Source organism: Chanodichthys erythropterus, chromosome 14 (assembly GCF_024489055.1).
Source record: "Chanodichthys erythropterus isolate Z2021 chromosome 14, ASM2448905v1, whole genome shotgun sequence".
NCBI lineage: Eukaryota > Metazoa > Chordata > Actinopteri > Cypriniformes > Xenocyprididae > Chanodichthys > Chanodichthys erythropterus.
Window position 1 is genome coordinate 14,609,315 of NC_090234.1, and position 22,777 is coordinate 14,632,091.

The window sequence follows — 22,777 nt, forward strand, 5'->3', positions numbered from 1 at the left end:
AAACTTGACAAATCTGAGTGGTTGACTGAATGTTGTTCCAGGATCACATTCAAACACAACAATCACATCCATTTTCAATACATGCATGACATTGCATGTCTATCCAGCCATGTGATCTGAGTCTTGTTCATGTTATGACTGGATATGTGAGTGTATAGGAACATGTTTGATATTGTGTAAGAAGACTCATGCTTCAAACATTGATAAGCACTACTGGGTACTAACGTTACAATGTTAATCCCTGAGGCCTTCACTTTTACAGGTTGAGATCAGTTATGGCACTTTCTACGTTTACTTAAAGTTTAAAACTGTGTTTTAAATTATGTTTAAATTATATTAAATCATCATAAAGTGTACTGGAATATAGGGACACAAATGTTAAGGTTTTTTAAATGGTTTTGTTTCGCGGTCTAAGGCGGAACCTTGTGTCAGCCGCTCATTTACTCACCCGGAACAATAACAGACGGAAGCCAGCAGAGATGGCGCGAGCAGCGAAGGTAATTCAGTCATTATCAAAAGCTTGATTTATTACTAATACAGATTTTGACTTAACTTTTATGAGACGCATAGTACATAAGATAGACTCAACATCTGGTTTGTATTTATGTCCGTACAGAAAGTTTCACCCACTTACTCTTAAAATGTATAAAATAAGTGTCGTGCTTGAGTTATTAAAGCTGATTTAAGTATTGCATATTCAAATTGATCAAAAACATCTGTAGGATAAATAAAAATAGATTTTTACAAATGTTGTCATACTGAAAGAGAATCGAGATATAAAGCTAATGTGGATTGTAATATTTAATGAAAATGATTCAGTTTATATTGAGTAAAATCTTAAATGGTGTTGCTAAACTCGATTCCAGACTTTAGTGTCTTTTGTATGAAATTTGAGCACAGCTTGAGACACTTTCAGAAGCTCTTGAATTGTTTAGTGTCTTTTTCTCAGGAGAAACATTAGTGTCAGGCATGTCTCCATTTAATTTCATTGGTGTCTATGAAACAATTGAGATCTCATGTTGTTTTTCATAAGTCAAACCATGTGCACATTCAACATTAATAGTTTAATGGTTTGTTCAAAAATATATAATTCTGTCATAATTTACTCACTTTCATGTTGTTTCAAACCTGCATGCTGTTTTTTTCTTTCTGTAAAACACAGAAGGAGATTTATATGAAAGCTTGTTTACGCCGCAGAATTAAAAAAAAAAAAAAAGATAATTTTACATTTTTATCTCAAAATTTGGAGAAAAAAGTCAGAATTCCAAGTTAGAATTGTGTTATTATTTCTGATGTATTTTCTCACAGTTCTCACTTATTTTCTCACAATTCTGAGGAAAAAAAGTAGGAAATGCAAGAAAGAAACTCAGAATTGTGTTATAAAAAGTTGTGGTTACCTTTTTTTAATTGCAAGATAGATTATATCCCACAATTCTGACTTATTTTCTCACGATTCTGAGCTTATATCTCACAATTCTGAAGAAAAAAGTAGGAAATGCAAGAAATAAACTCAGAATTGAGAGATAAAAAGTTGCGATGACCTTTTTTTTATTGCAATATAGATTATATCCCACAATTCTGACTTATTTTCTCACGATTCTGAGGAAAAAAGTAGGAAATGCAAGAAATAAACTCAGAATTGCAAGAAATAAACTTAGAATTCTGTTATAAAAAGTTGCAATTACCTTCTTTTAATTGTATGATAGATTATATCCCACAATTCTGACTTATTTTCTCACAATTCTGAGCTTATATCTCACAATTCTGAAGAAAAAAGTAGGAAATGCAAGAAATAAACTCAGAATTGAGAGATAAAAAGTTGAGATGACCTTTTTTTAATTGCAAGATAGATTATATCCCACAATTCTGACTTATTTTCTCACGATTCTGAGGAAAAAAGTAGGAAATGTAAGAAATAAACTCAGAATTGCAAGAAATAAACGTAGAACTGTGTTATAAAAAGTTGCAATTACCTTTTTTTTAATTGCATGATAGATTATATCCCACAATTCTGACTTATTTTCTCACAATTCTGAGCTTATATCTCACAATTCTGAAGAAAAAAGTAGGAAATGCAAGAAATAAACTCAGAATTGAGAGATAAAAAGTTGAGATGACCTTTTTTTTATTGCAATATAGATTATATCCCACAATTCTGACTTATTTTCTCACGATTCTGAGGAAAAAAGTAGGAAATGCAAGAAATAAACTCAGAATTGCAAGAAATAAACTTAGAATTCTGTTATAAAAAGTTGCAATTACCTTCTTTTAATTGTGTGATAGATTATATCCCACAATTCTGACTTATTTTCTCACAATTCTGAGCTTATATCTCACAATTCTGAAGAAAAAAGTAGGAAATGCAAGAAATAAACTCAGAATTGAGAGATAAAAAGTTGAGATGACCTTTTTTTAATTGCAAGATAGATTATATCCCACAATTCTGACTTATTTTCTCACGATTCTGAGGAAAAAAGTAGGAAATGCAAGAAATAAACTCAGAATTGCAAGAAATAAACTTAGAATTCTGTTATAAAAAGTTGCAATTACCTTTTTTTAATTGTATGATAGATTATATCCCACAATTCTGACTTATTTTCTCACAATTCTGAGCTTATATCTCACAATTCTGAAGAAAAAAGTAGGAAATGCAAGAAATAAACTCAGAATTGAGAGATAAAAAGTTGAGATGACCTTTTTTTAATTGCAATATAGATTATATCCCATAATTCTGACTTATTTTTTTGCAATTATGAGGAAAAAAGTAGGAAATGCAAGAAATAAACTCAGAATTGTGTTATAAAAAGTTGCGAGGACCTTTTTTTTAATTGCAATATAGATTATATCCCATAATTCTGACTTATTTTTTTGCAATTATGAGGAAAAAAGTAGGAAATGCAGAATTATGAGATAAAAAGTTGTGATTTACCGTTTATAATTGCAAGATTGTATCTCACAATTTTGACTTTTCTCACAGTTCCAAATTTATGTCTCACAATTCTTAAAAAGTCAGAATTGCAAGAAATTAACTCAGAAATTGTGAGAAATAAATGCATGAAAAATATGAACTTGCAATTGCAAGAAAAAAGTCAGAATTGTGGGTGATAAATTAGCAATTGTGAAAGAAATTTTTTCCACAGAATCTGGATGATTTAGAAATCTCACAATTGCGAGTTTATATCTCACAATACTGAGAAAAGAAGTCAAAATTGCGAGAAAAAAGTCACAATTATATTTTAAATTGGTTTATTACGTGGCGGAAACAAGTTTCCATAGAATAATGAGGTGAAATATATCCACAGCTGTCGTTGTCTTTTCCTCTCTTTCTGTAGTCGGCGTTGGTGCTGTGCATGGATGTGGGTTTCTCCATGAGCAACTCCGAGCCTGGCCAGGAACCGCCCTTTGAACAAGCCAAAAAAGTCATCCAGAAGTTTGTCCAGCGACAGGTTTGTTCTTAATTTATTTACAACATATGTTTGCTATTACTCAGGACGTCCATCAAGCTCTTGTTATGTTTCAGGTGTTTGCTGAGAATAAAGACGAGGTGGCTCTGGTGCTGTTTGGGACTGATGGCACTAAAAACCCTCTGGCCAAAGATGGGCAGTATGAGAACATCACGGTTCACCGTCACCTCATGATGCCTGATTTTGATCTGCTCCAAGAGATTGAGAATGAACTGCAGCCTGGTGGTCAGCAAGCAGACTGTATCCTTCCTGTTACCGCACAGTTGTTGACAAGATAAGACAACACCACACTATAGATCACATGTGACAATGTTGGTAGAAATCATTTTTGTTTTCTAATTGAGGGTTTCCAAACTAGTGTTCATGAGGGAACTGCAGTGGGGTTGAGAGTTGATAAAAAGCTAATAATTATGGAAATTATTTCCCACATCGGGGGATCGTGAACAGTTTCTTTATATTATAAAAATGTTTTATTATTTAGTATATAAATGTATAATAAAATATATTTCATAATTATATAAATATATTTTTATATTTGAATAAGAATTATTCAATTAAATTTAATAATTTTTTAATAAAAATGAAATAATAATAAGTAATTTTATTATCTAATTAAGGCTTCATGATGGAACTGCTAAAGATTATTTATTTTAATTAACACATCGAGGAATCGTGAACAATTTCTTTATATGTTTAATTATTTAGCATTTAAATGTATAAATAATAAAATGTATTTTGTAATTGTATAAATTAAAAAAAAAAAAAAAAAAAAAAAAAAAATATATATATATATCATTATTTCATTCTTAATATATATTTAAATAAGAATGAAACTGTTAATCTAATTATTAAAAAAAAACAAATAATAGAAAATAATAAAAAGGTGTTCATCAGGGGAACTGCAGTGGGGTTGTGAGGTGATAAAATGCGAATAATTAATTAAATCGTTAAAATATTACATTGAAATAAATAAATCCTTTTAAAATAAAAACGATTAATTTTTATTTTTATTTTATAAGAATTTTTTTCGTTTACCTGCATGTCATGAGACCATTAACCACATAAGAGAATCACAAACAATTTCTTTATATTATAAAATGTTTTATTTAATATATAATATAATAATAATAATAATTATTATTATTAAATTATTACTAATATAATATGTATAAATAATAAAAACATATTTAATAATTGTGCAAATAAATTAAAATTAATAAAAATAGATATTTTATTATTTAAATAGATAACTTTATTTTAATGTAATTATTTTTTAATAAAAATTAAATATTAAAAAATAATTTATCTAATTTATTTTACAAGAAATATTTTATTTGTTTACCTGCATGTCATGTGACCATTAACCACATTAGAGAATCACAATGTTTTATTTAATATACATATTATTATAAATATATTTAATAATTACATTAATACATTAAAATGAATAAAAATAGTTATATTATAAAAATAAAATTATTTATTTATTTATTTATTTAATTAATTATTTTTTAATAAAAATAGAATTATATAAAATGCTAATTTTATTATCTAATTATTTGTTTATTTCATAAGTATTTTATTTGTTTACCTGCATGTCATGTGACCATTAACCACATCAGAGAATCGTGAAATATTATTGAAATATTAAATCTAAGGGGGACTTAAAGTAGGCCTGTCACCATAAATTATATTATTGTAATTTTAAGACTGTTTTATGCCACTGAATATATAATCATAATATAACAGCATAAGTAGGCCTACATACTTTCAAATGACATTAACCTTTTAATTCTTAGACCATAGAAATTAAATTTACTAAATCAAAAAAGCCTGAATAAATAGTAAATAAACATTTAAAATATTAAAAATTTCCCTGTCCTGCTTTTCTATGTAAACCAAGGGTGCACAATATTTCTGAAAAAACAAACCTTACTTAGCAGTCAGATGTCCATATGAACAAAGGCACAGATGTCTCCACAGGCCACATCTGCTGCTAAAACTATTATAGTGGCACCATTTTGCATTGTGACATTTATATTTGAGCCAGAAGAGTGGATTGCAGCTTTGACATAATGGGTGATATATTGCGTCACCAAAAACGATTGAGGTCATGTACATATATTGTGCGATATATTGATTATTGCGACAGGCCTAACTTAAAATAAAAATTTTATGTCAAACTGGTTCGGCTGAAAAAAAAGTTCGGGAATCTCTGATCTAACATATTAATATTATTTTGTGTATACATGTTACTATGTGAAGTCCTTGACTTATTCATCAGGGCTTGATGCTCTTGTGGTTTGCATGGACCTTCTGCAGAGTGAAACCATGTGAGATCATTTGTCGCTCACTTTCTGGTTGTTTTTTAATGCAATTGAGGGGTTTCACTGCTGCATTCACACTTTTTACTTGTTTCTTAGGGGGAAGAAATACGAGCGTCTGAACATCGCCCTGCTGACGGATCTGAACATACAGACTTCAGAGGATCAGCTGGACATTATCATCAAAAACCTGAAGAAAGCTGGTGTCACCATGCAGTTCTTGTAAGAAACCTGCACTCATAACTGATTAGACAATAAAGTTCTACTCTCAGTCCAAAGGTTTAGATCCCCCCCCTTTTTCTTGAAAAAATAATGTATATTTTATAGTTTCATGTACTTTATGTATGTCACAAACATTAAACATGAAGTGGGCATCATTCAGACGGTCACTTCCTGTGCAATGGGCAGTTCTCTGTCAAAAGTAAGATGCAAAGTGACCCAGATTTGATGCTGTTTCTATTTCTGAACAGTTGATTATTGGTAGTCCTGCATCTGCACTGATATGCATTTTGATCCGTTCAGTTTGCCGTTCCCTGTGAATGAAGAGGACAGAGCGAGTGGTGAAGGAGATGGACCGGGGCCGTCAGCGGCTCCACACCGTCCAGGAAAAGGCTTGAGCAGACAGCAGACACAAGGTCTGGAGATGGTCAAACAGATCATGACCAGCCTAGAGGAGGAAGACGGCCTGGAAGAGGTCTACACGTTCAGGTATAAATTCATATCAGCAAGTGGAAAAATGCACAATTTCTTTAATTTATAAAATATATTTTATTTAGTATAAAAATGTATAATAAAAATTATAAAATATATTTTATAATTATAAAAAATTATATTTGAATAAATTAATAAAATATTTTATTTTAATTTTTGAAATGTAATAAGGTTTTTTTTATTTAATAAAAATGAAATAATATACAATAAGTAATATATTACATAAATTTATATATGTGTATGTAATACTGTATATTACTTATTGTATATTATTTCATTTTTATTAAAAAGTATTTAATTAAAATATTTTGTTAATTCATTCAAATATAAAAAATATTTGTGTATATTGCTTTATAATTACAACACATATTTTTATTATTTTCATTATACATTTTAATATTGAAAATGAATTTTAAACCAATTTGCACAAATATTTGGAAAACATTTTTATACATCATATATATATATATATTTTTATCTTAATATTAAAATATATAATAAAAATAATAATTAATAAATACAATTATAAAAATTATATAAAAAGTATTTTATATTTGAATACATTAATAAAATATTTTATTTTAATACTTTTTAAATGAAATTTAAATAATATACAATAAGTAATATATTATACACAAATATATAATTATATGTTTTCATGTTTAAAAAAGTAAGATTTAAATAAATAGATTTCAATTAATAAATTTAAATTAATAAAATATTTTAATTTAATACTATTTAATAAAATGAAATAATATACAATAAATAATGTATTTGTATATTTATAATAATATTTTACATATATTTGTGCAACATTTTTTTTAAGTTTTTTGTTTTATTTTTAATAATTATAAGTTTTTAATATAATTTTACTTCTTAATTTAAAGGCTCAGTTCACTCAGAAATGAAAATATAGTCTTTATTTACTCATTCCAACACTGTATTCGTAGCTGTTAGAATGTCTGAGGCCGCCACATGAATCAGTCATTCAAAAAACACACAAACACTCACTGTTACGCACATCAAGCAAGGCACTTATGCCCTTGTTACTCACTCCAGGGGCCGTAGGAAGTGAACTGTAAAAGCGCAGACACTATTATCCAGAGCGACTTATGAAAAGAGCTTTGATCTTTTTTTTTTTTTTTTTTTTTTTTTTAATTGAGCCATTTAACTGTCAGGAATCAGAATAACTAAAAGCCTGATATTTCTGAAGTTCATGAAAAGGTCAGGAAATTTTAATATTGGGATTTACAGGCTTTCCAGATAAATCATCACCAATGATACACTGATCTTTGTGAGTAAAACTTGCCTGCAAATCAACGTCAGTCGGTCCATTTAGGGTGTTATTTAGTCTCCTGTGCTCACCAAGGTTGCATTTATATAATAAAAACACAGTAATATTACAATTTAAAAAAACTGTTTTGTGTTTGAGTATGTGTCACATATCTTATTTGAGTTGCATTTGTTCTCTGATAATAATCGTTTAAATCTATTAGCTCAAATGATTCATACCTGATATACAGTACAATACTTTACCCAGTAATCCTGGAGAAGTGTTAGACAAAAAGTGTTAGTCAAAAAGTGATTGTGTTGATGTGTGCTGCAGTGATGCTCTGGAGAAGCTGTCCATCTTCAAGCGCATCGACAGGAGGCCAATGGCGTGGCCCTGTCACCTGACCATTGGCAGCTCACTGACCATTCGCATCGTTGGATACAAAGCTGTGAGTTCCTGATGGAGTATGTTCTCAAAGCATTCGTCAAAAGTCTGGTGTAATATTGTGTTTGGTGGCTGTAAGGTGACGGAGGAGAAGGTGAAGAAGTCTTGGGCTGTGGTTGACGCTGAGAGTCACCAGCGGGATGATGTCAAGAGGGAAACGGTTTACTGCCTGAACGATGATGATGAAACTGAAGTACAGAAGGATGACACTATCCAAGGTGCAGAAAATATTTAATCCACTGTGATTTTACATAACAATATCAGATATGTATAGAAGCTTGTTTCTGCCATGAAATAAAAAAGATTGCGACTTTTTATCTCACAATTCTGAATGTTTTTCTCAGAATTGCGAGTTTTAAAGTCGGAATTGCATGATATAAACTTGGACTTGGGTGATATAAAGTCGGAATTGTGTGATATAAAGTCGGAATTGCGTGATATAAAGTCGGAATTGCGTGATATAAAGTCGGAATTGCGTGATATAAAGTTGGAATTGTGAGATATAAAGTCGGAACTGCGAGATATAAAGTCGGGATTTGCGAGATATAAAGTCGGAATTGCGAGTTATAAAGTCGGAATTGCGAGTTATAAAGTCGGAATTGCAAGTTATAAAGTCGGAATTGCGAGTTATAAAGTCAAAATTTGGTGATATAAAGTCGGAATTGCGTGATATAAAGTGGGAATTGCGAGTTAAAAAGTCAAAATTTGGTGATATAAAGTCGGGAATTGCGAGTTAAAAAGTCAAAATTTTGTGATATAAAGTCGGAATTGCAAGATATAAACTTGGACTTGGGTGATATAAAGTCGTAATTGTGTGATATAAAGTTGGAATTGTGAGTTATAAAGTCGGAATTGAGTGATATAAAGTCGGAATTGCGTGATATAAAGTCGGAATTGCGTGATATAAAGTCGGAATTGCGTGATATAAAGTCGGAATTGCGTGATATAAAGTTGGAATTGTGAGATATAAAGACGGAATTGTGAGAGATAAAGTCGGAACTGCGAGTTATAAAGTCGGGATTTGCGAGATATAAAGTCGGAATTGCGAGTTATAAAGTCGGAATTGCGAGTTATAAAGTCGGAATTGCGAGTTATAAAGTCGGAATTGCGAGTTATAAAGTCGGAATTGCGAGTTATAAAGTCGGAATTGCGAGTTATAAAGTCGGAATTGCGAGTTATAAAGTCGGAATTGCGAGTTATAAAGTCGGAATTGCGAGTTATAAAGTCGGAATTGCGAGTTATAAAGTCAAAATTTGGTGATATAAAGTCGGAATTGCGTGATATAAAGTGGGAATTGCGAGTTAAAAAGTCAAAATTTGGTGATATAAAGTCGGGAATTGCGAGTTAAAAAGTCAAAATTTTGTGATATAAAGTCGGAATTGCAAGATATAAACTTGGACTTGGGTGATATAAAGTCGTAATTGCGTGATATAAAGTTGGAATTGCGTGATATAAAGTTGGAATTGCGTGATATAAAGTTGGAATTGTGAGATATAAAGTCGGAACTGCGAGAAATAAAGTCAGAATTGCGAGTTATAAAGTCGGGATTTGCGAGTTATAAAGTCGGAATTGCGAGTTATAAAGTCGGAATTGCGAGTTATAAAGTCGGAATTGTGAGTTAAAAAGTCAAAATTTGGTAATATAAAGTCTGAATTGCGTGATATAAAGTCAGGAATTGCGAGTTATAAAGTCAAAATTTGGTGATATAAAGTCGGAATTGCGAGATATAAAGTCAGAATTGCAAGTTATAAAGTCGGAATTGCAAGATATAAAGTCAGAATTACCATTTTTTTTTTTTTTTATTTAGTGGCGAAAACAAGCTTCCGTAGATTTGAGACACATTCAGTTGTTTTGTGAAAATAGCCATGGTTGTTTACTCGTTAAAAATTGGTTTAATGTTCAGTAATATTATCGATTTGACTGCACTGACGCGATCGGATGAGAACAAAATTGGAACTGGATAATGACACTAACTTTGCAACATGGACACTTAATTAATTAAATTGAACTAAATTGAGATGAATAATGACACTACGGTCTGTTTAGAGCTTCTTTACAGATGAAATTTAATTTGTTTCATAATTGATGAATGTTACAGCAGATGAATTTTTATCCACTGTATGAGTGGTTATTACATTTGAGTTCACTTCACGACCATTGAAAAAGTACACTATATAGTATGAATGAATCTCGGACATTGAACATTGCAGAAAAAGAAACCGTTTCACTTGTTGTACGTCACGTCTTGAAACAATCTGTATCATATATAAATAAATGTAACTTGTTTATCTGTTTATGCTCTCTGTTTCCTATAGGTTTCCGTTATGGAAGCGACATCGTTCCCTTTTCAAAGGTGGACGAGGACCAGATGAAATATAAGTCTGATGGGAAGTGTTTTGCTGTGCTGGGCTTCACTAAACAGGAGCTGGTGAGATGCTGTCCAGCAGATGGCACTCTTTTCAAATAAGTCAAGGAAAACAGGAAATATAAAGGGCTCTTTAAATTGTGCTTTCTGTAGTGACTATATGTGCTTGTTGTGCTTGGCTCTAAAATATTTCATTGGATCTAAGAGAGCAATATTTATAAAATAGCTTTGCTATAATTTGAAATCAGTGTAAGAACCCTAATAGGAGACAATAGCTGATAATAAATTGTGTTTATTTAGGAAAGTCCAGTGAGTAGGGCATTCTCCAAAATCAAATAATTTTACTGAAAAATGTTGGTATTTGTGTAAATGTAAACACTTTACAACTGACAGTTTTTTTGTTTGTTTGTTTGATGCAGATTCGTCGTCATCAGTTTATGGGAAGCCAAGTTGTCAAAGTTTTTGCTCCCAGAGATGATGAAGTGAGTTTTACAACAAATTTTGTCCACTATGATATTATGCTGAAATTTGCTTAATTTTAATAATTAATTTAATAATTGTCAGTAACTAATGTTTGAATGCATACGGTGGTGGTGGCTAAATGTTACAAAATAATAATATACACATAATTTTAATTTCAAAGAAAGAAATTAACAAAGTTTTAGGGTTTTGAAAAAAGCTAAATAATGTGAAATTAGGAAGAAATGTCAGATTCTGCACTATTTATTGATGACTAATCAAATGTGACATTCTTATGTTCATTTTTCACTCAAATTATTATGCTGATAATATATTTTGTAATTACACTAAATGTAAAAAGTTTGGGGTCAAATATTTTTGAAAAGTCACCAAGGCTGTATTTATTTAATCAAAAATAGCAGTAATATTGTGAGATATTATTTATTTTAAAATAACTGTTTCCTATTTGAATAAATTTTAAAATGTAATTTATTCCAGTGCTGGAAAAACTTAACTTTTAGTACATTTCTTATTTTTATCAATGATGAAAACGGTTGTGCTGTTTAATATTTTATAAGGGAAACCGTGATGCTCTATTTCAGAATTCTTTGATGAATAGAAAGTTCAAAAGAACAGCATTTATTTGAAATCGAAATCTTTTGCAACATTATAAATGTCTTTACTGTCACTTTTTAACAATATAATGCATCCTTGCTGAATAAAATTAATAATTTATTTTAAAAAAACTAATTAAATTGACCCCAAACTTTCGAATGATATTGTAAATATTTTGTATCAAGAAAAAAAAACAGCATAGAAGCATCTTAACTAGCTGTCTGAGACTTTTGACTTCATATATTCCTATCTTTTGTGTGCAGCATGCAGCAGTGGCTCTGTCCGCTCTGATTCATGCCCTTGACAGTCTAAAGATGGCAGCGATTGTGCGTTATGCTTACGATCGCCGCAGCAACCCTCAAGTGGGCGCCGCCTTTCCCTGCATTAAGGAGAAATATGAAGTATGTTGATTATATCGAGCATAAAACACACTTTAAATGTTTCATCTTCAGTATGTTGCACACCAGAGTCACTCCTCATGTCTCCCATCCTCAGTGTCTGCTGTACGTGCAGCTGCCGTTTATGGAGGATCTCCGACAGTTCACTTTCCCAATGTTGGAAAACAACAAAAAGTTCATGCCCTCAGGTGGGACCTCACATTACAAGAGCTAGTTTCTATCAGATGTGTATACAGCCACTTTGATTTTATTACGAGATGCATATTGATGTTCTTGTTTTAATGCAGTAGTCTTTGTGTGAATGTGTCTGGACAGAGTCTCAGCTGTCAGCCGTGGACGCACTGATCGAATCCATGATGCTGGTGGAACAGGATGAGGATGGAGAGAGCGTGGACATCTTCAAAGTCAACCACATACCAAATCCACAGTTCCAGAGACTATTCCAGGCATGATGGGAATGGGAAGGGCATCCTGACAATATCTGATTCTCTCATAGTAGTCAAATAGTGTTTAATGTAAGAAGTAAAATATGAAGTAAATATCAAGTAGGGATGTGATGGTGAAGAAATCTTCCCACCGGTTGATCGACATGATCGCCTGTGCGCATTTTACATTTGCTTTCAAATTTGCGCCATTATTCATTATTACTCTTCATGAAAAGCACAACAATGAAACAGTACAATGACTATCTCTCTTAAATAGGTGCTTTTGGGTGAAAAGCATTTTTGATTGCTATAATATATATATATATATATATATATATATATATATATATATATATAATTAGTACAGTCCAAAAGTTTTGAACCACTAAGATTTTTAATGTTTTTAAAAGAAGTTTGGTCTGCTCACAAGGCTACATTTATTTAATTAAAAATACAGTAAAAAACAGTAATATTGTGAAATATTATTACAATTTAAAATAACTGTGTACTATTTAAATATATTTGACAAAGTAATTTATTCCTGTGATCAAAGCTGAATTTTCAGCATCATTACTCCAGTCTTCAGTGTCACATGATCCTTCAGAAATCATTCTAAAGGCACTATGGAGATTTTCCATTTACAGATTTTTCTCTGACCTTCTTTTCTCAGTAAAGTAAGAATGCACTATTGCTGGAAACACAAACCCTTAGCAGTCAGATGTTCTTATGAACAAAGGCACAGATGCTTCTGCTGCTAAAACTATTTTTCTAGAAGCATGTTTTTTAGAAGTTTTAACTTCTTTTAACTTAAGCCCCAAATGATTGATGCAGCGTTATGGATGAGATGCTGCAAAAGATGGAAGCACAACGGTCAAAAATGTCTGTTTACATAGAAAATACAATTGAAAAACTGTGCAGTGTAACGCATTCTCTGTGAAAATGAATTCAACACTCTCAGTTGCTGTGTCCCTTGTGAAATGGCTGTTTTGCACTGTGACATTTATATTTGCACCGGAACAATGGATTGCGGCTTTGCAATCAAGAGCAATTGAACTTGTTCTTCCAAACTGTCTGTAGTTTTCAGTAAAACACTATATTGCATCAAATAATGCCTTTTTTCACCTATCGATGACTGCTCTGTGTTGGACCTGCAGATGACAGCATGATTGGCAAATATACATTGTCATGTATATATATTGCGCGATAAGTCGATATATTGATTATTGCAACAGGCCTATTTGCAAAAAAAGCACACATGGACATAGCTGGTTTTGCAGCAAAAGAATACCAATGAATTTGAAAGTGACATTTTTGAAAATAAGGCATTTCAATAACTGACTAATAACCTTTTCATTGCCATTAAAGTGAAATTACTGAACCTAAACAGAGGAGTCTGACGAAAAAAAGCTCATTTAAAAGAAAACATGTCTAGAGTTTTTGCATCTGAAGTCTTCACACACACATATACAGTACAGTCCAAAAGTTTGGAACCACTAAGATTTTTAATGTTTTTAAAAGAAGTTTCGTCTGCTCACCAAGGCTACATTTATTTCATTAAAAATACAGTAAAAAACAGTAATATTGTGAAATATTATTACAATTTAAAATAACTGTTTTCTATTTGAATATATTTGACAAAGTAATTTATTCCTGTGATCAAAGCTGAATTTTCAGCATCATTACTCCAGTCTTCAGTGTCACATGATCCTTCAGAAATCATTCTAATATGATGATCTGCTGCTCAAGAAACATTTAATGTGAACAAAAGAACAGTGTTTATCTGAAATCTAATCTTTTGTAACATTCTAAATGTCTTTACTGCCACTTTTGATTGATTTAATGCATCCTTGCTGAATAAAAGTATTCATTTCTTTAATTTCTTTTCAAAAAAATAAAAATTCTTACTGACCCCAAACTTTTGAACGGTAGTGTATAATGCTACAGAAGCTTTGTATTTCAGATAAATGCTGTTCTTTTGAACTTTCTATTCATCAAGGAATCCTGAAAAAAAAAAAAAAGTACACAACTGTTTTCAACATTGAAAATAATCATAAATGTTTCTTGAGCAGCAGATCATCATATTAGAATGATTTCTGAAGGATCATGTGACACTGAAGACTGGAGTAATGATGCTGAAAATTCAGCTTTGATCACAGGAATAAATTACTTTGTGAAATATATTCAAATAGAAAACAGTTATTTTAAATTGTAATAATATTTCACAATATAACTGTTTTTACTGTATTTTTAATTAAATAAATGTAGCCTTGGTGAGCAGACGAAACTTCTTTTAAAAACATTAAAAATCTTAGTGGTTCCAAACTTTTGGACTGTACTGTATATGTAAGACTTCAGATGTTCAAAAGTTGTCCTTAAAGGTCTAAGATTTTATAGATGTCTTTGAAAGAAGTTTCATCTGCTCACCAAGGCTGCATTTATTTGATCAAAAATACAGTAAAAACAGTGAAATATTATTACAGTTCAAAATAATTGTTTATTTGAATATGTGTTAAAATGTAATTTATTCCTGTGATCAAAGCTGAATTTTCAGCATCATTACTCCAGTTTTCAGTGTCACGTGATCCTTCAGAAATCATTCTGATATGATGATTTGATGCTCAAGAAACATTTCTGATTATTATCACTGTTGAAAACAGTTTGTGCTGCTTTTTTGATGATTATTTGATGAATAGAAAGCTCACAAGAACTGCATTTATCTGAAATATACTGATATACTGTCATTTTCGATCAATTTAATGCATCCTTGCTGAATAAAAGTATTAATTTCTTTCAATATGCACACACATACATCTCCTCTCTTTGTCCTTCAGTAATACAGAGATTCAGGTGTGTGACATTGGCTGTGAAATCCATGTTGTCTCAGGTCGGTGTCTCTGCAGTAGGTCTCATTGATCTTTTCTTGGCTCTCGTCCTCAGTGTTTGCATCACCGCGGTGTGAATCCTGATGATCCCCTGCCGTCCGTCGAGCCCTGGCTGAAGAGGGTCCTAGAGCGACCCCAGGCTGTGTCCGCCCGCTGCCAGGCACCTCTGCAGGACGTCAAGACCAAGTTCCCCCTGAAAGTGGTGCTGAAAAAGAAGGAGCAGAAGACGAGCGCAGACGTGTTCGGCAGCAGGTGAGAATGGATCAAATCAACACCGGAGCTGAGGATGAAATCAATGAGAAGTGCTACATGACTTCCAGCATATTGGGATAATCCTATAGATTGTGGTAGACATATTTACACAGCTATTCATGAATGTTTTTTTGTTAATTGCATGTGAGTGTACACCGTTACTGACAATCCTCATTTTGGCTGCGTGAGATTCTCCAGCTTTGTTGTTGTTGAGCTGTTAAAGCTCCGCCCTCTTCTGGAAAGGGGGCGGGTAGCATCAGCTCATTTGCATTTAAAGAGACACACACAAAAAATGTGTGTTTTTGCTCACACCCAAATAGGGGCAAATTTGACAAGCTATAATAAATGATCTGTGGGGGATTTTGAGCTGAAACTTCACAGATACATTCTGGGAACACCAGAGACATTATAGGTCCTATTTAAGGTTGATCGTTCTGGCATTTTTACTGTTTATAATATGAAATCAGGGCAAAAAGTGTTTGTTTTAGTTGATGTTGATCTGTGTGTTGATTGTGTCTTCATCAGTACTGATGAGCCAGATGTAAAGAAGGTCAAAGTGGATGAAGAGATGGAGTTTAACCTGGCCGAGATTACGCAGGGCAACGTCACATCGGTGAGATCCTCATGTGACACAAAAATCTGTTCAATAATGTACATTACTCTGATTAAAATTATGTTTATATACACTGCAGTTCAAAAGTTTGGGCTCTTTTTGAAAGAAACAAATACTTTTATTCATGCATTAAATTGATCAAAAGTGACGTAAAGACATTTAGATTTATATTTCAAATAAATTTTGTTCTTTTAAACTTTTTATTGATCAAAGAATCCTGAAAAAACTGTATCAAGGTTTCCTCAAAAATATGAAGCAGCACAACTGTTTCCAACACTGATAATAATCAGAAATGTTTCTCGAGCATGATCAGAATGATTTTTGAAGGGTCATGTGACACTGAAGACTGGAGTAATGATGCTGAAAATTCAGCTTTGATCACAGGAATGAATTACAGTTTACTATATATTCACATAGAAAAATTTGAAATTGTAATATTTCACAATTTTTACTGTATTTTGGATCAAATAAATGCATCCTTGGTGAGCAAAAAATACTTTTTTCAGAAACATTTAAATGATCCTACTGAGCCCAAACTTTTGAACAGTAGAGTAATATATAAATATATTATATGAAATTATATATTTGAAAAATTTCTATATTTATTTTTAATGCTTTCCCTTTTATTAATAAAATATTCAAAAGCCTTTCACTGTCTTTAAGTCAATGTGAAAGGCCTTTCACAACCCATTTTGCATGTAACATGACGTATTTCAAAGTGAAAAGGATATTGAATGTAGGGCAGAATTTTATTTTCTCATTGTCCATTAGCAGAAAAGTTGTTTCAGAGACTAAGATTTGCAGTAACATGAGCACAATAAGACCAGGAACATGTATTCATGTTCTCTCTTTCACCTTAAAAAAGTTGCCAGCCTTTTTTTTTATCATTTTCATAAAGAATATTTTGTTGTATGAATATCTGAACATGCAAAAAATTTATTCTAGCTTCATGCATTCTTTTTATCAACACTTGAATCGATAAATTTTGAACAAAAAGCTGAGAAAAACGCATAAGCAATGCTTCTATCACTTGTTTCTGCTTCTTTTTCGCCTGTGTTTTGATCTGGAGATTCTGTACGCTTTCAGAAGATGCATAATAGCGCCCCCTACCGTATAACAGCGAAAACACAAATCCCGTCAAGGGTTAATACTGTGAAGTATCGCTCTTTAACAGACACTGTCTCTTTCAGGTTGGCAGCGTCAATCCAGCGAGAGATTTCTGCACACTGATTAGACAGAAGACCGTTTCTTTCGATCAGGGTGAGATTTGCTCCAGTTTGATTTTTTTTCAGCTCTCCTACAATAAGCAACGTTAGTAACCTTCATATAAGTGTACTATAATTTAAATGCAATTATTCAGTCTGCAAGACCTTGCTAAAGGTTGCTGGTCGTCTCTGAGGCACTGAACAGTCGCTCACTGTGATGTAAGCATTAATTGATCTGACGGACACTGTCATTGAGCAGTGTTGTTTCTGAATGTTAGCCGCAGGTTTTGTTGTTAGTGCATTGGCTTTGATAATCATTGTTTTGTAACCTTGACAGCGTGCCAGCAGCTGACCCACAGGATTGAGCAGTTGCTGGGCAACAGGAGCCCTGAGTACTACACGAAGAGCATCGCCTGTATCCAGGCTTTCAGGGATCAGTCTGTATCGGTGAGCTCTCAATTAAACCTCCGTATCCAATCAGGGATCACTTAAGGATGAGTAGTTTTTTCGGTCGGTAGGAAAAAACGCATTGCCGGAGGATGTTTGGATTCATTTCACGAGATCTGAGCTCAGCTGGAGTCTGAGGCTTAATTCCAAAACCTAGTGAGCTGCCTACCTAGACAGGATTTTAAGGCGTTATAAGTGTGATTTTGGATGAATTCTATCACATTCACAAAGCCATAATGATTTGAAGAAAGAAAACCAATAGCGTGAACAAGTCAAGAGAATTGTTTGTATTTCAATTAGTATTGAAAAATCAAATTAATTTTATTAAAAGTATAACGTTTTACCCAACATTTTCAACTGTATTTTCACTGTTTATTGCTTGAATGCAATCATGTAATTCTGATGATGCACGAAATTCAGACGGAGGGCAGGAAGTGAAAAGCAGAATGGACGAGATGGAGGAAAGTCCTTAATGTACTGGTTTAGACACTATTACAAGAGAGATATGAACAACATAAGCATGGAGGCATACTACTTTTTTGTTAGTGGTTGCATATGCAAGTTGTATTAACTTCTGACAGAGTGATCACTGCACACACAAGCATTATCCGACTCGGCTTCATAATTCTAAGCCACCTTTTCCTGCATTTTTCAGTTAATTTCTTGCATTTTTTCCCCCTGATGAACAACAATTTTTGGTACATGATAAAAGCTCATTGTGATTTCTCGGTTAGAGCAACAATAAATAACACAAAACATCATTTCATAGTGGTTTCCTATGTAGAAAATCACTTCCTGCCCTCCATCTGCATTTCGCATCACCCTGTGACGTCATGTGCAGACAACCTATTAGAGTGTTGTGTCATTAGCGTAGTTTCCTATGCACTCAAACTAAACTATAGCATACTCTCTCAGAAGGTAGCTGCCTATGTAGGCTCACTAGGTTTTGGACAAAGTCCACTAGTACCAATCGAAATTCTGGACTCTGACAGTGTTATTTTAGTATTTTGAACTAGATTTTAATTTTGTATTTTCACTTTAATTTAACTTTTAGTAATTTAATCGCATTTTATCAGATTTTGTCTTTTTTTGTTTTATCATTGCTATTTTGCTTTAATTCATTTTAAATAATTTGAGTACTTTGATTTATTTTGTTTTACTTATTTTTCATTTATAGTATATATAGTGTTAGTATATATAATATTCATTTGTAGTATTAAATATATAGTGTAACATAATACACAACCGTTGTTGTTGTTGTTGTTGGAAAGAAATACTTTTATTGCATTAAATTGATCAAAAGTGACACTAAAAACATTTATAATGTTATAAAAGCTTTCTATTTCAGATAAATGCTGTTCTTTTGAACTTTATATTCATCAAAGAATCCTGAAAAAAATTGTACATGACTGTTTTCAACATTGATAATAATCAGAAATGTTTCTTGAGCAGCAAATCATCATATTAGAATGATTTCTAAGGATCATGTGACACTGAAGATGCTAATGATGCTGAAGATTCAGCTTTGATCACAAGAATAAATTACACTTTACTATATATTCACATATAAAACAGTTATTTTAAATTGTAAAAATATTTCCTGTATTTTTGATTAAATAAATCCAGTCTTGGTGAATATAAGAGACTTCTTTCAAAAACATAAAAAAAATCTTACTGACCCCAAACTTTTAGTGTTTTTAGTTTTAGTAAACAATAGCACTGGCTTCTAATGATTGTGAAAACCTTTCACTATTCTGCTTGAAATTTGAGCATGTGTACAATTCCCTTTTTTCATTGAAAACTTTCTGTTTACCCCTGACCACCTGAGACAGATGGCAATAGCTGGTGTAAACATGGCCTGTGTGTGGCATCGTTTATGCGACAGATGTTGCATTTTCGTTTCTTGGTGTCAGTTTTCAGTGTTGAAGCATTTTTAATGAGTACGAGTACATGAGCTCAGAGCATCAGCGCATGTGCTTACACCCGTCCCACTGCGCCTGACCAGAATCTCCCAATGACATTTACTCCATCAGAGCGGAAACGCAGAGCTGTTCAACAGTTACATGCAGTCCCTGAAGAGGAGCGTTCCTGACAGGAATCTTCAGGAATTCTGGGACCTGCTCATCCAAGGTAGAGGACAGGCCTTCTGCTCGTGTTGAGCTGAAGTCATCATGCCTTCAACATGTGCTTTTGTTTTCAGATGCCCTGACGCTCATAAGCAAAGATGAAGTGGACGGAAGCACTGTCTCCAAACAAGATGCAAACCAGGTAATGCTGGCATGGAAATAATCCACTTAAGAGTAACATTATTGTTATTAAAATCTGTTTATGATGCTTTTGTCCATGTTCGGCTTTCTTTAGTGTGTAATGTTGCTGTTTGAGCATGAAAAAGGTTTCAAAAGTCACTACAGTGTCAGTGTTTCTAAAATCCCTGAAACGCCTCCATTGTAGTCTTGAGCTTTCTTCCGGGAACAAACAGGTCACAGTGTTCCTCATTTAAATAATTAATATGCAGAATAAAGGGGCGGGGCCTGGTTGAGTTAATTAGTAGTGTGTTGAAACTGGCGGTTATGGTAAGGGGTGGGACATTTCCCTAACACCAGTCACAACACACTGCTCCAGCCGACCAATCAGAGCACACTGAGCTTGTCAGAAGGAGGGGCTTCATAGAGTCAGGAACTAAACAGAGCGTTACTGACAGACTGGGAAGAGAGGAGCTGCAACAATGGAGAATATGAGGAAAATAATCAACATTAAAGCATGAAAACCTGCTCTAGTAGAGCCCCAAAACAACATCAAGACTTTGAAAATGGGTGTTTAATTTGCAGAGGTTGTTGGTAAAGTCTGTGTGTTATTGTGGTTGGTTAACTCTGTATTTGCTGGTTTAGTTCCTGGCGTTCGAGCAGAAGGAGGAAGTGCAGGCGGCTCCAGCGCAGGAAGACACTGGAGATGTAGATGATCTGGTGAGTGTTTCATGGTTATTTGCTTGTTTTGATGACAAGCATATCAATTATATTTTGTGAGTGTGATTATGTTCTGATAAATACTTCACTGGTCTGTTATACTTTATTAGAGATTTCAGGCATTTACTTGCTAAGTTGTTGACTAATGTTGTTTTTTTTTAATGTAGCTGGACATGATGTAAAACGGATGACTCCAACTCCTACGTCCTTCAGCCTTATGCAAATCTCCATTAGGTGCCATTTATTTGTGAAACTCAAATCCCCAAAATGAGTTAAAGTGCTTTGATTAATCGTCTTCTTTTGTACTAAAAGTTTTTGTACATCATAAAGGCTACAGCTTTGTACGGAAGAGGATTAAGGCCAAGCAATAATAAAAAAATAAAACCGTCTCGAGATTAAAGTTGTTCAATTTCGAGAAAAAAGTCTAAATAAAATGTTGAGAATAAACTCATTAAATTACGAGAAAAATCTCGTTAAATTTCGAGAAAAAAGTCGAGATAAAATGTTGAGAATAAACTCATTAAATTACGAGAAAAAACTTGTTAAATTTCGAGAAAAAAGTTGAGATAAAATGTTGAGAATAAACTCATTAAATTACGAGAAAAAACTCGATAAATTTCTAGAAAAAAGTTGAGATGAAATTTTGAGAATAAACTCGTTAAATCACGAGAAAAAACTTTAAATTTCGAGAAAAAAGTTGAGATAAAATGTTGAGAATAAAGTCATTAAATTTTGAGAAAAACTCGTTAAATTACGAGAGCAAATTTGTTAAATTATGAGAAAAATGTTGTTAAATTTTGAGAAAAAAGTCGAGATAAAAGGTTGAGAATAAACTCTTTAAATTATGAGAAAAAAGTTGTTAAATTACAAGAACAAATTTGTTAAATTACGAATTTTTTTCTTATAATTTAACAACTTTTTTCTTGTAATTTAATGACTTCATTCTCATAATTTAATGAGTTTATTCTCATAATTTAATGAGTTTATTCTCATAATTTAATCAGTTTATTCTCAACATTTTATCTCAACATTTTTCTCATAATTTAATGATTTTGTTCTCGTAATTTAATGACTTTATTAACATTTTATCTCGACTTTTTTCTTGAAATTTAACAACTTTAATCTAGAGATGGTTTTATTTTTTTATTATAGCTTGGCCCTAATCCTCTTCCGTAGCTTTGCATTTTGTAGCGATTATGTTGCTAGAGTTTGATTACTTGAATGTCTCACATATTGCACTTGTTGGAAAGTAAATGTTCATGTCCATGTACTTTATACTGCAGCCAGTGATGCTTCAAATAAAAGATCAAAACTTATTCCCTTCAGTCCTGAACAAAAAAAAATCACATTTTGAACACATGAGGAGAGATCATAAAATAACCTACCATCCTGCAAAATTAATCTAACATTTTATTCCTGTCGGAACAGCAGATCATGATGTGGATTATATATGCCTATTATATATTATATATGTCACACCAACGTCCAGTTCATTGAAACTAACAGTTTGAAAGAAACAATTCACGGAAATGAGTCAAACTTCCCATCATTAATCAGCTGGGAGGGATCTGCCAGGATGTTTGATATGCACACGTTCATAATCCACACACATAAACCCTCAATTTTTATGCCAGCCTGTGAGGCTTTGATGAATTGTAGCGTCTCTTTCAGGGCTGATGATCTCAGTTTGCTTCTCTTCGCACCAACAGTTTGCTGAGAGCACGTAAGCGTCTCAATCCTCCCCCGGATCTCAGAAAACGCACACGCTGCAGTTTCATGCCGCTGTCTCCTGGGTCGAGCAGCTCGAGCTGGAGGCTCCGTCTAAACCTGCTAAATCCAACCGTATCTTCATAACTGTGTTATGAAGATACCAGGGGTGTAGTGTTGAAATAAATAAGACAGAAAGATGTTACGGATCAATGGGAACAGTGTTGAGG

At 32.6% G+C, this 22,777-nt stretch overlaps 1 protein-coding gene across 1 annotated transcript; it reads left to right on the forward strand.

Annotated features, from left to right (window-relative positions):
* The first annotated feature begins 468 nt into the window (after window positions 1–468).
* xrcc5 (X-ray repair complementing defective repair in Chinese hamster cells 5) lies at window positions 469–22,120 on the forward strand. The gene is made up of 21 exons (XM_067409531.1): window positions 469–497; window positions 3,333–3,446; window positions 3,521–3,704; window positions 5,749–5,797; window positions 5,888–6,010; window positions 6,311–6,496; window positions 8,106–8,220; window positions 8,296–8,434; window positions 10,532–10,644; window positions 11,001–11,063; window positions 11,919–12,056; window positions 12,151–12,241; window positions 12,369–12,499; window positions 15,416–15,612; window positions 16,138–16,225; window positions 17,416–17,485; window positions 17,768–17,877; window positions 19,911–20,007; window positions 20,078–20,145; window positions 20,766–20,840; window positions 21,008–22,120. Exons 1-21 carry the CDS (start codon window positions 480–482, stop codon window positions 21,020–21,022), a joined length of 2,184 nt encoding a protein of 727 aa, XP_067265632.1. The 5' UTR covers window positions 469–479; the 3' UTR covers window positions 21,023–22,120.
* Window positions 22,121–22,777: the final 657 nt, after the last annotated feature.